Raw genomic sequence first — 16,056 nt, forward strand, 5'->3', positions numbered from 1 at the left:
TGATATTAGAAGATGTAGAAGAGGGTGCCTAAAAACACAGGGATCAGATCTTCACCTCATGCCTTCCACTTCCAAGTGGTGTAACCAATCTATTGGACCACATCTATTTGCTGCTGTCTACATAATCCCCAAAGTTGGTAATAATATCTATTACATTGCAGAAGGAAAATGCATAATGGCTGTTAAGTGTTATTCACTTCTTTCTTCAGAGCCTGATCCCAATTCCTCCTGAGTTCTCTGCAGGTGTTCAGACTAAAAGTGGGGAGGGGCATGGATGTGCACACAAGCCCCATCCCCTCGTCTGCTGAGATCTTTGGTATGAAGCCTACACTTAAGTCTTTATATGTTTTAGCGGGATATAGCCTGTCATGTTGTAACTTAATTGTATAAACCAGGAGTTGCCAACGGGGCACATGCTTCTTCAGTTGACAGTGGGGCACATGCTTCTTCAGGGGCCTTCCCTGGCATCATCCCCCCCCCCTAAGATTAGGCTTGAAAGAAACATTCACTTGTAGCCAATTGAACAAGTTGTGGTATATGTGTGGTGCCCACAACAATTTATCCGGTTTGCAGTTGTGCCCATGGTCCCCAAAAGGTTGGTGATCTCTGGTGTAAACCAAAGACTCTGATCGTGTTTCCTTTTCCTTGTAATGGGAAGATTGCTGAACTACAACAATTCTTCAGTCCTATCCTTCATTCTTTTTTCTTCTCTTTTCAACAGCTGTTTTGGTTCCTGTGGGATTCATACTCCTTGTCAATATTTTCATGACTGTTTAAAAAAAGTATATAAATTTTATTAAGAAAATAACAAATTGTCTTGTATGTAGAGTTATAGTGGCAAATAATTCCTTTAAGGAGCAATGCCCTGCTTCCTTTGGAGCATAGAGCTGCATCTCTGATTTCTGTGCCATTTCCAGTGTCTTTTTTTTTTTGCGCATGCAGGGGATATTTGACTCCCACTGCTGACCTTACTTCCATTATATTCTACCTGGCACTAGTCTTGTTCTTCCATGTCTGCCTTGTGACTGATGTTCATGTTCAGTTAGAGATCATAATACCGTTCATTTTCACAATTCAATTCATCTACTAGTTTGTGTTTTCCTATCTGGTATCCACCAGCCTTTTTCATAGCATCGTCATTCCTTTTACTTCCTGTGCTGATATCAGCTGCCCTCTGGTGGCCTTCTGCCTCTTCATTAAGACTTTTCTTTCTGGTAGGCTTTTAGTTCATTGGGTTGAAGGTGTTTCACTGCTTCATTTAACTTTTTAAATTGTTTTATCTACTTCTGTCTTCTGATTTGGTGTATAGGTTTCATAGTTGTACTGTGTTATTGCTTTTAATTTGTTGTCTTAAGCACTGAAAAACAGAAAGGTGGCTTACGAAAGTTGTACTATTCTTTTTTGCTATTGTTCATAACATTTACTGTATACATGTAGTTCTTCAATTAAATGGTTTAGTTGGGTGTTAGTTCAATAATGTAAAGCTAAAATAGCATCATAGTCAAATAACCTAATTTTAAATTTCACAGAAATTAAAATAAAAATTATATATATATGATATAGCAGATTGACAGTGATAATAGCCAAGGCAAATATTCTTCATTATTTTAGATTCACACTTCCAGGATGAATTATGTTAAAATATTAAATGGAAAGATAATCAGGTTGAGCACATGCAGGTTTTTTAGTACTACTGTTTTAAAAACTGTGTATACTTTCATTTCTTTGTAGTGATTTATTATCCTCTGATTATGTGGAGATATATTATGAAGAAGGAAAACCACAATATTCAAAGGTATTGTAGAAATCTTTTATTCTGGTGAAAGAGTAAACATTTACTAGCATGCTCGCTACATTTCTTTTTTTTGCCTAGCACATTTCAAACTCTAGGCAGCCAAAACATAGTACAACACTAGGCAGCTTTTGAAGTACATTTCTTGTATTGACATCTGTAGCAAAGGATAAGTTCCATTAACCTGCTTGGAATAACTAGAAATTATCATTTTGGATGTAGCATGCATCAGCATTCAGATGGATGATGGAACTTTTTATAAGGTCATGAAGATCACTTAAAAACTTTCTGTAGATTTGAATGTGTATTGACAATCTCTTTCACATGTATAAATTGTCAGCTGGAGGAGAACTTCTCCTTTGTCAGTCAGCTCATATTTAAAATATCTGGAGTTATAATGATCATCACTTTAGGAAGCTAATTGCAGAAGGGAAGGAGCTTCTGATAGGTCTGGCTTTGAAGTCACCATCAGCCAAGTTTAAGATATTAAGAAATTATTTAAATGTAACAGAATATTGAGAAGATGCTGAAAAGCTTGACTGTTTTTGTTACATAATAAAAATCCAAAGCACATTGCCAAATAAGATTAGTGTAATATCTCATTTTATGAAAGCATGAAAAATGCTGAATGTTGTTAATCTCACTGTCTTGTTCTAAATATCAGTGTTAACTGTGTTTGTGATTTTGGCAAAGTAATATAATAATATACTGACTGTATTCAAGGCATGTGACACTTATCAAACATGTAATTACTTTTGTTTTAGAAAAGTTATATTTAATTATCTTGCTCTGTCTGCCATTAAATTGAAAAATGTGTATTGACTAAAATTTACTATGCTGAGAGTAAACAAAATTACTGTAGTGACCTGAGTTGCTAAAGCCCCGTATGTCACACATTCTGTGGTTTATGGAATTTGCTGTTAAGATATGCCCTATTTAATGCTTTATTGTAAATGGTTGCAGATTTCTACTAATGCTCTCCTGTTTAGGTACTACACAAAAGTTTAGAAGTTGCTGTTCTAATTGTATCCATTTTTGTACTATTAGTTTTAAAAAATATATTAAAGGCATAGCTTGCCAGTTAGGATTAGTGGGAAATAAAACTGCCTTCCCTACCTCATTGCAATACTGTCAGTCTGGCTGCCTGTTCTGCATCTGAGTGGAAATAGAACCATGCCTCTTTGAAGCATAATTATCCTGTCTTTACTTACAGAGGTCTGTACTCCTGCTGTCATTTATAAGGGATAGTGCACGTATTGAACCTTTACATAAGGAACGGAGAGACTTGAGACTGTGGACCTATTTAGATGTTATCTCTGTCTCCTGCTTCTGTGCATGATGAGGTCAGAGGCAAGCTTTGGGCTTGCGTGCATAGTCCCTTGTTTCCATCACCATGCATGTGTAGACCATCTAAACCAGGGAATCCTGTGTTTTCCAGATAGAGATGGATGATCTCATTTGGGATGACTCCTCCTACTGGACTTGACAGGCAGGGTTTTCAAAGCCTTTTACCTCCTCTCCAAGGGGAAGAAGTCCTGCTCTCAAGAGTGGCCCACCTACAGTCTGTGATGGTGGGGTCTTTTTCACTCTCTGTTCAAACTCTGATGTTTTTCTGCCTTTCGCTTGTTATTTTTGTCTCCTCTTCCCCTTAGTTGTTAGCTTCTTTTATCCGTGGTTGCCAGTTGCTTGACTGCCTTTGATATTGAGTTTGTCTGGTTTGTGTAGGGTTTTTTTTTACCTGCCTCTTCGTCTTGGCATTTTCCTCACATCAGTTCCTGCCCTTTTCATTCCTAGTTTCTTTCACCTTTTTTCTCCCACTCCGGTTTTCCCCTTCATTTCCCAGTACCTTTCTCCTATTTTCCTGGTCACTACTTCACTACTGTGGGCTGGGGAAAAGAAGTGTACTTTCTAGCTGCTTTTAAAGTGCAAGAATGGTTGCTTCAGTGATAAAATGGAGGAGTAACTGGACTTGTTCCATTCCCCTTTGTGAGGTTGGGCCGCCATTTTCTACTGCCTTCCTCAGCTACGTTATAGTCTGCCCGCCTGGCCAGTCCTGATTCCTCTTGTGAAGTGGGGCTGCCATTTTGTCAGTGTCTCCTGGGCCATACTTCTACTTTACTGAGCACCTGGCATGTTCTCATTCCCCCTGTGAAGCAGGGCTGCCTATTTTCTGCCTCAGGAGCAGTCTTTTTTGCTCCCTTGGAATTGTGGAGGGATTGGCTTGGCAGGCCATGCTGTGAGATCATGGCAGTGCTGTCCCTCCCATTCTGTGTTATTAGTGCTATGGTGCTTGCTCAGGTGGTTGAACTGAGGTTTTGAGGGCAGAGACTCAGCATGTGTTTTTCCCATACTTTTTGTGGTGTGCAGGGATTGTGACACATCTACCAGTATGGCTTCTCCCGCTGCCTGGCATCTCTTGCCATGACTCTGCTCGAGTGGGAAATGTGTCTGATGGCAATGCCTCTGTCTCTGATGACCTTGGCAGACATGCAACAGTTTTGCTCACCTGCTCCCGGTGTTGCCAGTGGGTGTGTGGGGGTGAGTACTCTTTACGTGATCATTTGAATTTCCCCTCTCAATCCGAGCTCCCAAAATTTATGTCGTGGATACAAGGTTACATTTCTTCAGAGATTAAGGAACCTATTTGTGTTTCGTACAAAAACATAAGGGGAAGCACTCTCACAAACGAAAGAGAGGACACAGGTCCAGCTCAGACAGGCACAGGAAGGGGGAGTCCTGCAGATCTAGCAGCTCTGCAGTATCTTCCTTTTCTTCTGCTCAATGCACAAGGGAGGTTTCTGTTGTGCGATTGATATCCTGTTCTAAGCAGGCAAGGGAGGAGCCTATGGTTGTTCATGAGTCCCCGGTGCCTTGATTTGTAGCAGGTTCAGACACCTACCCTCATCGGGGAGGTGAGGGCAAAGCAACCCACTGTGATACCTGGGGATCCTCTCTGATTCTGATGTCCGCCCCCACCCCGATATGGTGGGCAAGGATGCAGAGCTACGGTGCAAGCTATGGTGAAGTGTTGGTTCAGCCACAACCCAGGTTGTTCTCCTTTGAGGTGTATCCATTCCTTGTTAGTAAAGGCAGACAGGGTGCTACAGTTTACAGAAGCAGATGGGGGTTCTGAGATTCCTTTCACTTCGGGTTCAGTTGAGGACAAGGAGGCTTTTCCATTGATTGACATGAACCCTGTCACAGTTCCTTTTCTGCAGGCTTTTGGTGTGGTATGGGATGCAAACTGGGCTGCTCCTGGTAAGCCTGAGGTGCCTAACCAAATGGCCAAACAAGCATTACATTTTTGCAGAGCAGATTTTGAACTGCCTTTGCTTCCCAGTGGCAGATCCTCTGGCCTTTACTTGTCCTTCTGTGATTCTCTCTGATGGGGAGCAGGGCCACAAAGACCCATGTGATAAACACATTGGGGGGGCTCTGAGAAGGGGTTTTGAGGCTGATGGTCCGGCCTTTAGAGCCTTGGCCACTTCCATGGTGTTTTCCTGAGTGTTATTCATGTGGACGAAGGAAATGGGTGCCAGGGCTAACATGCCCAAGTTTATTAAGAAAATGGCCACTCTTTCTACTGGTGCTTCTGTGGATGCAGTATAGTTTGTGCCATGTTCTGTAGCTTGTTCCACTGTAGCTCAGTGGAATGTCAGGCTTCCTGAGTGGGTGATGAGTGGGTGGAGGACATTGCTTCTCAGGTGTGCCTTAATGCTCTTTCCTTTGGGGGGGGGGAAGTTGTTTGGTGATCCCTTGGAACCACATCTGATACACCAGGGATTAAGAAAAAAGCCCTGCCTTCAGTGTGCAGAGAGGAATGTAGGTGGCACTGTAGTCAGTTTTTTTGTCTTTCACTGATACTTAACAAATCCAGAGGTTTTTCCTCTTACATGCCTCAAAGAAGGCGACAAGACAGATGTGGAGATCATGGCTCCACTTCTAGACCTGGGGGCATTCCCTTCCCTTCTATAAAGTTCCAAAAGGGAATGAAGAAGGATCCCTCATCATGACTTGTAAGACAGAACGGACTTACCAGTGGGGACCAGTCTATTGCCATTTGCTCATCTGTGGGAATGGATAACTTTGGACAGATGGGTGCTAGACACTGTGTCTAGGGCTAAGCCAAGTTTCCCCACAACTGTTTTGTTTCCACCACCCCCATCCAGGAACCTGGCAAATATGAAAACTTCCTGCTAGCAATCCACCTATTGGAGATAAACATCATCGAGCTAGTTGTACTTACATCATCGAGCTAGTTGTACCTTCGCAGAGGAAATCAGGCATTTATTCAATCTTTTTCTTAGTGCAAAAAGTAACAGTGACATCAGAGCCATCTTAGACTTCAAAGGGGTCAATAAGTGGTTATCCAAGAAACACCAAGATGGAGACACTCAAATTCATAGTCGTGGCACTAAGAAAAGGAGACTGCATGGTCTCCATAGACCTTTCCAAGGCATATCTTCTTATCCCAACCCGGCCTTCCTCCAGTTCTTGTACAGAAGCAGACACTACCAGTATTGGGTGTTGCCTTTCAGCCTTTTTCAGCACTGAGGGTATTCACAAAGGTGTTAGTGGCTCTGGTTGCATTTCTCCACATCATGAGAGTTTGCATTCATCCTTACCCGGACAACATCCTGGAAGGGCCCTGTTGGAGTCCCAGTATTGGAAAGACATCATACTTACCTTGGGTTGACTGAGGAGTCTAGGTTTTGTAGTGAACGAGGAAAAGAATGTCCTCTGGGTGTTATCGATCTGGGTGTTCACCTGAATATGCTGCAGTTCTGCATGCGTATGTCACAGCACTGGGCAGAGACTCATCTTCCATCTCCTTTCTCAGGTACTGTCTCTGAGGACTGTTGATCTCATGGTCCTGGCTAACCTTCAGAGTCTGATGGTGTCTGCCTATGACACAGTATTGTGGGCTTGGTTCTGCTCCAGGGTGCTTCAGCAGCTGCTTCTTCCTTAATAGGACCGGTTTCTCCAAAAGTGATGGTTGTTGGTGGAAGTTCCTCCCCGTGTGAAAGCAGAACTCAAGTGGTGGTTAGTCCCTCAGGGTCTGACTATGAGAGTCAGTCTAGAGCATTGTTCTTCAGATTTGGGACCCCAGAAGTTATTGGATTACAGCTCCCAGCTCCCATCGACTTCCGGGAAGGGTGACTTAGCCTGTGCCTGCTTTTGAGACGGGCTCCTGCCTCAAAAGAAGCTTATTCAGATATATCAGTCAGTTTTTTCTTTTTTTTTGACTGATTAAACTTCTCCCGGGTAGGGAGAAACGAAGAGATTAACCTCAAAGCCTATTTTTGTTGGGACGACCAGATCTCATTAATTTATGGGACGAGGTCCAGCCGACGAAGGTGGGACGGATTTTCAACAGCAAGCTCTATCTGTTAAAGCGAACGTTCATCTTATCTTCTAAGAGAGAACGCATTAACAGGCAAGCACCCTTCTTTCTATATTTTTCTTTTACTTGACTTAAATTGTTGCTGTTTAAAAGAGATTTGCCAGATTGATCGGTTTTTGACATCTCACTGGGGAGCCGTAACTTCTCTCTGCTACGCACTAATTAATAGCTTATCTCTGTTTTTGTTGCAAAAAGCTGTCCTGGATTTGCATTCTAAAGATACACACAGAAGAGGGATTTCTATTCCAGATTTTTATTTTGAAAAATATTATACTGTTTTGAGATTACTCTCTTTTTGGTCTATTTTATTTTGACGAATCTGTTTCTTGACGATTGCCATTAATTGTTTCGATCCTGGGAACTGCATTTTGTTTACTTAACTATTGGAGAGATAAGGCTGTCTGCTCTGTTTATACTGTGATGTCACCAAGTTTGGAGTATTAACCCAATTGTTGCTGAAATAAGAAGTGGTTTTCCTATATTTTTCTTTTAAAATGGCAATTAAGAAAGTGGCTGAGAATCTGGAAATAACTATGTTTCAGAAAATAATGGATGAGATTGAGATAACGAAAATTGAATTGAGTAAAATGAAGCAGGAGATTAAAGATATAAGGGTCCCTGTGAGAGAGGTGACCCTGGAAGGGGTCCCTGTGAGAGAGGAGACCCCGGAGATTGGAACAGGGGTCCCTGTGAGAGAGGAGACCCTGGAGACTGGAATAGGGGTCCCTGTGAGAGAGGAGATCCCGGAGATTGGAACAAACGTGGAACAGGAACAAGATTTGGAGTCTATGGACTTTAGAAATAAAATCTATTGTTTGGAACTCAATGTTATCTCTGAAGAAATTAATGAAGATTCTAGAGATAAAGTTATCAATGGCATGGATTATCTTCTGGACTGGAATGATGTGATGGAGCCCAATATAGAGAAAATCTATGGAATTAACTGCAGCCATGTGACAATGGAAAAACTTTTAAGAGATGACCCAGTGTATTTTGAAAAAAAGAACAGAGATATGATTTTACAGCAGTATTTCAGCAACCTATTCAGAATGGATGGCAAGAAAATATTTGGGATAGAGGTAATTCCCATCAGACTCTTACTATATGACTATGGCTTTGACAGCAAGATTATTATGGAATACTGATAATGGAAGATTGGATATTGAAATTACTGGACTTAACAAGACTACTGAAGATGGAAGATGGAAAATGGAACTAATAGAGATAATAGAACAATGGCTACTGAAATTACTGAACCTAACAGATTCTGATGTGATGGATTAATTGAAATGTTTATTTTGACTATGGTTATGACAATAAGATTATCATAATTAGTAATGAGATGGATTAATCGATATGCTTATCTGGAAAAAAAAAATTGATAGATATATTTCTTAAAGAATTGAAATCTCTCTTTGACTTTTTGTGGAAAGAATAAAGTAATGTTTATGAGATTTGATGATTAAGTAAGATAACTACTGGAGGAAAGTGATTTTATAATATGACTTAAGAGACAGGATTGCTATATATTATAGACTTATAACTGATTTGATCTTTGACAAATGGGAAGTCAATATTTTACTCTTTATTTTTTATTTTTGTTTTTTTTTTTCTTTTTTTCTTTTTGTTTAACTATTTTTGATTTTGTTTTTTGTCTTTGAATGTTTTATGATTTTGTCTTGTATGTTTTATGAAAATTTGAATAAAAATTATTGAAAAAAAAAAGGATTACAGCTCCCATCATCCCTGACCATTGGCTTAGCTGGCTGAGGATAATGTGAGTTGTAGTCCAACAACATCAGAGTTGAAAACACTGGTCTAAAGGAATCTGAGTGGGTCGTTCTAACAACAGATGTGAGTCTTTTCAGATCTGGTGCCTACCTCAGTCACTGTATGGTACAGGGGACATGGTCCAGTCAGGAATTGGATATGAGTATCAACTTCCTCAAATTGCAAGCAATCTCACTTGGCCTGGGGGTGTTTGCCCAGGAGATTGAGAGGGCTTATTATCTGTATGGACAACATGTTAACCAAGGCATACATGAACAAACAGGAGGGCATACATTTGAGAACCCTAATTGCAGAGTCCAACTGCTTGGTCCATTTGGCAGAGAAACATCTGTCATCCTTGAGGGCTGAACACCTGGCGGGGAAGACCAACATTGTAGTCAATTGGTTGAGTTGGACCACCATCTTGGTGATGGAATGGTAGCTGAATCTGGCAGTCTTTCAGCATCTGACTCATGTTATGGAGGCTCCACTGATATATCACTTTGCATCTCTGGACAGTGCACAGGTGGATTGCTTCATTGCCCAGATACCCTGTAGCGAGCACTGGGAGTGGATGCCTTCCCGATGGATTGTCCAAGGAGTCTGTTGTATGCATTGCCTCATTCAGTCTCATCCAGCATATTATTCAGAGAATTCAGGGTGGAGATTCTTCTGATAGCTCCTTTTTGGCTCAGGTACCTGTGGTTCCCAGACCTAATGAACATGTCAGTCAGGGAACCATGGAAGATTCCTCCTCAGCTGGATGTGTTGCTTCAGGGTCCGGTTGTCCACCCTCATCCAGAGCTCTTCCATCTGACATTTTGGAGGCTGAGTGGTTCCGGCTGCGTGACTTAGGTTTCTCTGGGAAGGTCCTGGAGATGTTGCTCACATCTCAGCTTCCCTCTACCAACAGGGTGTATTCCATGATGTGGAAGTCCTCTTTGTCATTGTGTGCTAAATTGGGTAGTGACCTGCTTTCTAGAACTGTTCCTGCAGTCTGGGCTGGATAAGGGTTGAGTGCTGCTACCATCAAGTATCAGGCTGCAGCCCTTAGTAGTGTTTTTTCCAGCCTGGGTGGCTCATCTCTTTCCTGCCACTCTTTGTATAAAAGTTTTATTTAAGGGTGTGCCTCTGGTTTCTCCTCAGGCAGTTCACAGATTTCCCACATGGAATCTTAATTGGGTGCTTTCTGGGTTGATTGGGCCCCATTTGAATCACTGACCACTTGTCCATTGAACATGGTAACATTTAAAACGTGTTTTCCTGGTAGCCATCACGTTGCATGTAGACTTGGGGTGTTGTCATCCTCTCCTCAACTTTGGGTGTTCACCAAAATGAAGTGTTGAACTGTCATTTCTATCTAAAGTCAACTTGGTGTTCCACAGGTCTCCAAAGGTTGTTCTGCCCTTTTTCTGTCTGAACCTGTCGTGTTTGCAAGAATGCAGGTGGTACTCATTAGATGTCAGGAGTGCTTTGAGATTTTATTTGGATTGGATATTAGAGTTCAGAAGCTCAGAGGCACTGTTTGTTTCTTTTTCTAGTCCCTCAAGGGGCAAGATTTCCTCCCTCTCTGTTCCTCTGTGGCTAAGGGAAGCTATTGCCCATGTGTATAGGGCTCTGGGTGAGGAGGCACCCCTGGGTGTTACAGCCCATTCTGTACGATAGGCAGGTACTTCAACAGCCTGTAGGGCTGCCTTTCCAGTGTTGGATATTTGCAGTGCTGTTTCTTGGGCGTCGTTGCACACATTTGTGAAGCACTATAAGACAGACTCACTTTCATCTTCAGATGCTGCCTTTGGCAGGAAGGTGCTCTGCTTTGCAGAGGAAGCCTGGCGTGAATTCTGGGTACTCCTCTGCTACATCATTAATGAGGAATGTCATTCCTCCCTAACTGGCAAAAACAGAAATTTTATTTACCGTGAATTTTTGTTTGCAGATAGGGATGAATGACATTCTGCCCTCCTCTTCCTTCCTCTACAGTGGCCTTCTAGTATGGGGGATGTATTTTCTAGGGCTTCTGCCAGCACCTTAAATACTTTACCCAATGTGTGGAGTTTGTATGTTTGTTATTGTTTCCCCCCTTCCATTTTGACTTATTTGATACCTGTCTGCAGTGTATCTCATTTGCTGTTCCTGGTGTTTCTTAGCTGTTACACAGTTGAATTCCTTTTTGCAGGGTCAAGGAGTTGTCTTGCTCTGTCAGCTTGATATGGAGGGTTGCATGACTCCTCTCCCTGGAGAGGAGGCAAAAGGCTTTGAAGACCCTGTCTGTCAAGTCCAGTAGGAGGTGTAATCCCTAATGTTATGCATCCCTACCCGTGAACAGAAATTCACAGTAAGTAAAATTTCCATTAAAAAAAAATGGACACAATATTCAAGAGAGAACCAGTGTTGATATAATTGCTGGATCTCATAGTTTGGATATTAACCTTTATGTCTAGCGAGTGTGAAAACCCTGGGACTATTCCATATTTTACTGTATGTAGAAGTTATGCTGGTGGTGGAAATTGTGAACAAGACCTAAGTTTTCTCTGTTGCGCTGTGGAAAAGATTGATGTATGCACTACTACCTTATATGGACAGTTACAATAAGACAGAAAAGTTGAGAGCCTAACATCTTCATTGGCCTTCAAAGGAATTTACAAAAAAGAGATGAAGTAAAAAAAAAAACTTCTTGGCCCTTACTCAGTGCTAAATGAACTATTGTATTACCAGCAGCACTAGAGTTGCTGAATCATGAGTCATACGCAGAACTGAGTCAGCAAATGGGCTGTTTTACATGTTGCAGTAACTTGATCTAGGTTTCCTGGAGGATATTTTCAGAGTCAATTGATTTGGAAACACTGAGAGGGACCTTGAAATTGCATATTCTATAGCAGGTATCATTACTCACATTCCCTCAACACAGAACTGATTTATTACACAGAAGGTTAAGGGTAGCACCTTTCTTATATATTAGAACAGAGACATTAATTTTAGATGCATTTATTAAGGTCCAACCTGCTAGGTTTCCTCCACCTGTCTTTCTCAATGTGGAGACTTGAAAATGAGATGAAATAATTTAGAAATAATAGCTGTAAGACCAAGAGTATAATTACTTCTTCATGACCTTTGGAATGAGCCACTTGGAATGCATAGACCATAGTGTACAATTCTTTTGAAAGCAGTGGCAGACAGAAGAGGCATTTGGCCTTTCCATTATCCAAACAGTTTTGTGCCAAAGTGGAGTTAGCACTTTCCTTCTGTGTTCCTCTCTGTCCATAGAGAATAGGTTCGTTAATGGATATCTGGCTAATTTGTTTACTCATTGATTTTCTTGATAAACTAGCAGTTGTCATTTTGTTCTTCCAGTGAAGTGTTTTCCAGAAATTCTTATTTGTGGATTTAAAAAACAAAACAAAAACAGTAACTTAAGTTTTCAGTTTCACATATAATAGGCTCAGATGGATTAGAGAGTGCACATATTATTTAAGTTACAGTCTCCTTATCAGTCAATTGATTGTATTGCTAACCACTCTGTAAAAACTGTGCCTTCTTTTAAAGAGAATAATGGATTATCATAATAAAACATGTTAGTAGGTGTTCTGGCTATTAAAATATAATAAATAAGGCAGATATGTGTATAGTTCATTAGAATATATGTCTGATGATTCCTCAAAGAGTACTCCTTCAGAACACTAGTTAAAGGATTGAATTCTTAACCTCTTGACAGCAAAATTCTATGCCTGCTTACTCAGCAGGAAATCCCACTGGGTTTAATCAGGCCCAGTCACTAGTAAGTGTGTTTTAAGATTGCATCTGAAATCAATGTAACTTCTTCTTCTTCTATGCTGCTTTACCATGCACGTGTGCCCAAAGCGGCTCGCAACACAATAACAATCCATCGTCAATTCAAACACAATATAACAATCCAAACAAAGAATTAATTTTGATAATATAAACATAATATTTAAAATTCATTATAACATTAACTATCAGAATATCTGAACCAGAATCAGACATGTTAGAGAACTTCAGTTATGAGAAATACATTCTTTTTGTACTTCTCTCAAAAACTTCTGAATTCAAAAAGGTGTGCTTTTGGCCTTATGTAACATTAAACCATACACTCAAGTCACTAGCCCATTTAAAATTGAATTGCAAAAACTTTAATTGAAAGGATTCCTGTTAATCCTCAGGGAGGAGAACACTGTTACTATCATGGGACTATCAGAGGTGTCAAGGACTCCAAAGCTGCTCTTTCAACATGCAATGGGCTCCAGTAAGTATTGGTGTTATTATTAAGTATCTAACTGGTTTCTAGCTTATCTTGCTAGTTACCTTCCTCTTTTCTCAGGCATTTTAGTCTATTTTAGTCTTTTAAATATGTTTAACTGATTTTAGATTTGTGGATGCCTACATACATGTTCCTTGCACTGAATTATTGGATTTTATTGTGTATATTTATATTCCTCTGTTGTACACCGCCCAGAGAGCTATGCTAGTTGGGTGGTATAGAAATTCAACAAATAAATAAAATAAAATAAATAAAATAAATAAATAAATGTAGTTGTTATATAATTAAAGGATGAGGGAGGGGGAGAGAAAAGCCTTCTTTTCCTGATGAGCCTTGCTGCTGCTTTTGCAACTGCCTCCCAGTCAGCCAAAGCATTAAAGAAAAAGGAAGAAGGATGTTTGTGGGAGTGTGTGGGGGCTCGAGATGGGATCGACTTCTGGTTGCTGATCCAAACCAATTCCTGTGGATCAGCAGGACCGTTTAGTCCTGTGCCTGCTTGTTTCCGCCAACTTATTCATTAATCCGATTCAATTTGACACACACCCCTGCCGAGCTGAAGCAATCACCATCCAAGAAGGCACTAGAGTGAGCCAAAAGGGCCGCAGAGAAGCCTTGAGCTTGCTTTCCAAGTCAACAGGTAAAGGGAAGAAGCTGCATGTTGTCAACATGACTCCCAAGAAGAGGGAAGGAAAAATCACGGCCTGCCCTGGGAAGGAATGGGGCTCCCTCCTTCTCCACCTGGGAAATCTCTCTGTCTCTTTGGAGAGTCTGTCAGGCAACTTGGATCCAAGTTGGCCTTAAGTGCCTCACAAACTTTTTTCCTCCTGGACTTTTCTGGAAATGCAGCTGGGAACAGCAGCAGCTGCTGCCGTCACCACCACCCATTCTGCCCATCTCTGACGGGGCTTTGGGCAGCCCAATTCCTGTTTTCACAGCAAATGTTTTCCAGACAGGGAGCAGAGCAAAGGAGCCCTGCCCAGTCATGCCTCTTGTCTGCCCAGTAAGGGGTGAGGCGGCGAAGGGAGGGTGGGTGCCCTCTGGACTGAATCTTCACTCCCCCATTTTTGGTTCTGGCTGCAAAGAAGCCACCGGCCAGCCGCTGCACCTCTCACCATGACTTGAAGAAATGAAGCAGTGGAACTGCTGCTCTTGGAGGCAGAACATTGGGCGGGTGGGCCGCTCACCCTCCAGGTGTTGTTTACAGGAAAAACAAATGTGTGTCCATTGTCAAAAAAATCCAGTGTTGGGGAAAATCCACTGTGGTTTCAGCAAGCATGATTGCTTCATAATGCAGAGCAAGCATACAAACTATTCAAAATTCTGGTTCTGAAATAAGCAGAATTCTCCCCCATCTCTAGTGGGGGCTAGGCAGAGAAAATGTTTAGAAGGGAGGGAGTTATTTTAGATTTATTTGCGGATCAATCAAAGCTCACCCATCTCTAACATGAATGCCTAAATGAACTATGGGATCTTATTAGACATCAGTGCTAAAGATATTTGTGCTCTTCTATTTTTAACTATATTGTGGGTTTTGACTTTGCTGAGCTGCTGTTTATACAGGGCGGTATTCAGTGCTAGTCCTACTCTGAGTAGACCTATTGAAGTTAACGGATATGACTTAGGTTCATTAATTTTAATGGGTCTACTCGGAGTAGGACAGTTGAATAGAACCCTAATTATTTTTTCCCTGGTTTTAAGTTAATGTTTTATATACTGTTGTTTAATGCTGTTGAAAGCCCCTTTGGGACGATTTACCCTAAAAGGAGTCTTCTAAATATCTTTAAAAATTAAAAGTGCTGTTGAATGATAAATAATTGCAAGTAATTTGAAATGGGTTCACAACTCCACATTTCCCACATAACAGTAAGAATGAGCTGGGAATCATTTGCAGGGGAGAACTGGTAGGTGGGAGGACAGTGCTTAATCCTTTTCCTGTCTTCCAATTCTTTTCCCTGCAAATGTCTTCCCATTCACCTCTACTCATTTTAAATCCCCCCACCCAGTGAGGCTGCCAGAGGATGAACAGCAAAGTCAAGGATTGTAATACCAAAATGTAAATGTAAATGTGCTGCCTTCAAGTAGATTCCGACTTATGGCGACCCTATGAATAGAGTTTTCATAAGGTTGAGAGGCAGTGACTGGCCCAAGGTCACCCAGTGAGCTTCATGGCTATGTGGGGATTTGAACCCTGGTCTCCCAGGTTGTAGTCCAACACCTTAACCACTACACCACACTGGCTCTCTGTAATACCAAGGCTGGCCAAATTATTTTGAGACTTTAAAAAAGAAAATCTTTCATCTCCACACATCTGGAATAATAATCTTGACTCACACATTTGAAATGAACAATCATTTCATTTCAAAAAGTAGCCCAACAATCAATTAAATAACTATTTTCTTTTCCACACACCACTCTCCCTCCCCCAGTAAACAAACCAAGCTAACCATGTGTTGATTTGTCTGCCAGCCCTGGATGATATAGAAATCAAGGGAGAGATTCACAGTGAAAGTTACTTTATTTTGCCTTTGGAAACCAGGTGCCCTCCACTCCCCATCTGACCCTGGTCACTCCAGGCCCCCCTTTCTGTAGCCACAAGGTAGCTAAGAGTTCTTTTCTTCCTTTTTAACCTTTAAAAAAATGAGCAAGCCCCTCTATGCCTTCACCCTCTGTTAGCACCTGCACTTCGTAGAAGATCTTCTAGGGATGCGTCACTCTGAAGACCTTTTTAAAAGTCCCAGTGCAGGGAGCGCGTATAGAGGGTTTAACACCGCTGTGAATGACACAAGCCCCTTAGCAAAACAATTCTCAGCCACC

The 16,056-nt window shown here is 41.3% G+C and overlaps 1 protein-coding gene across 5 annotated transcripts in view; it reads left to right on the plus strand.

Moving 5' to 3' along the window:
• The window catches only part of ADAM23 (ADAM metallopeptidase domain 23), a 210,146-nt gene that overhangs the window by 88,196 nt on the left and 105,894 nt on the right, over positions 1-16,056 (plus strand). For all 5 annotated transcript variants that reach the window (XM_061607894.1, XM_061607896.1, XM_061607895.1 and 2 more), the window contains exons 4-5: positions 1,732-1,795; positions 13,145-13,227. In XM_061607894.1, the coding sequence (XP_061463878.1) occupies positions 1,732-1,795; positions 13,145-13,227 (147 nt within the window). The remainder of the gene's footprint in view (positions 1-1,731; positions 1,796-13,144; positions 13,228-16,056) is intronic.

Source organism: Rhineura floridana, chromosome 2 (genome assembly GCF_030035675.1).
Source record: "Rhineura floridana isolate rRhiFlo1 chromosome 2, rRhiFlo1.hap2, whole genome shotgun sequence".
NCBI lineage: Eukaryota > Metazoa > Chordata > Lepidosauria > Squamata > Rhineuridae > Rhineura > Rhineura floridana.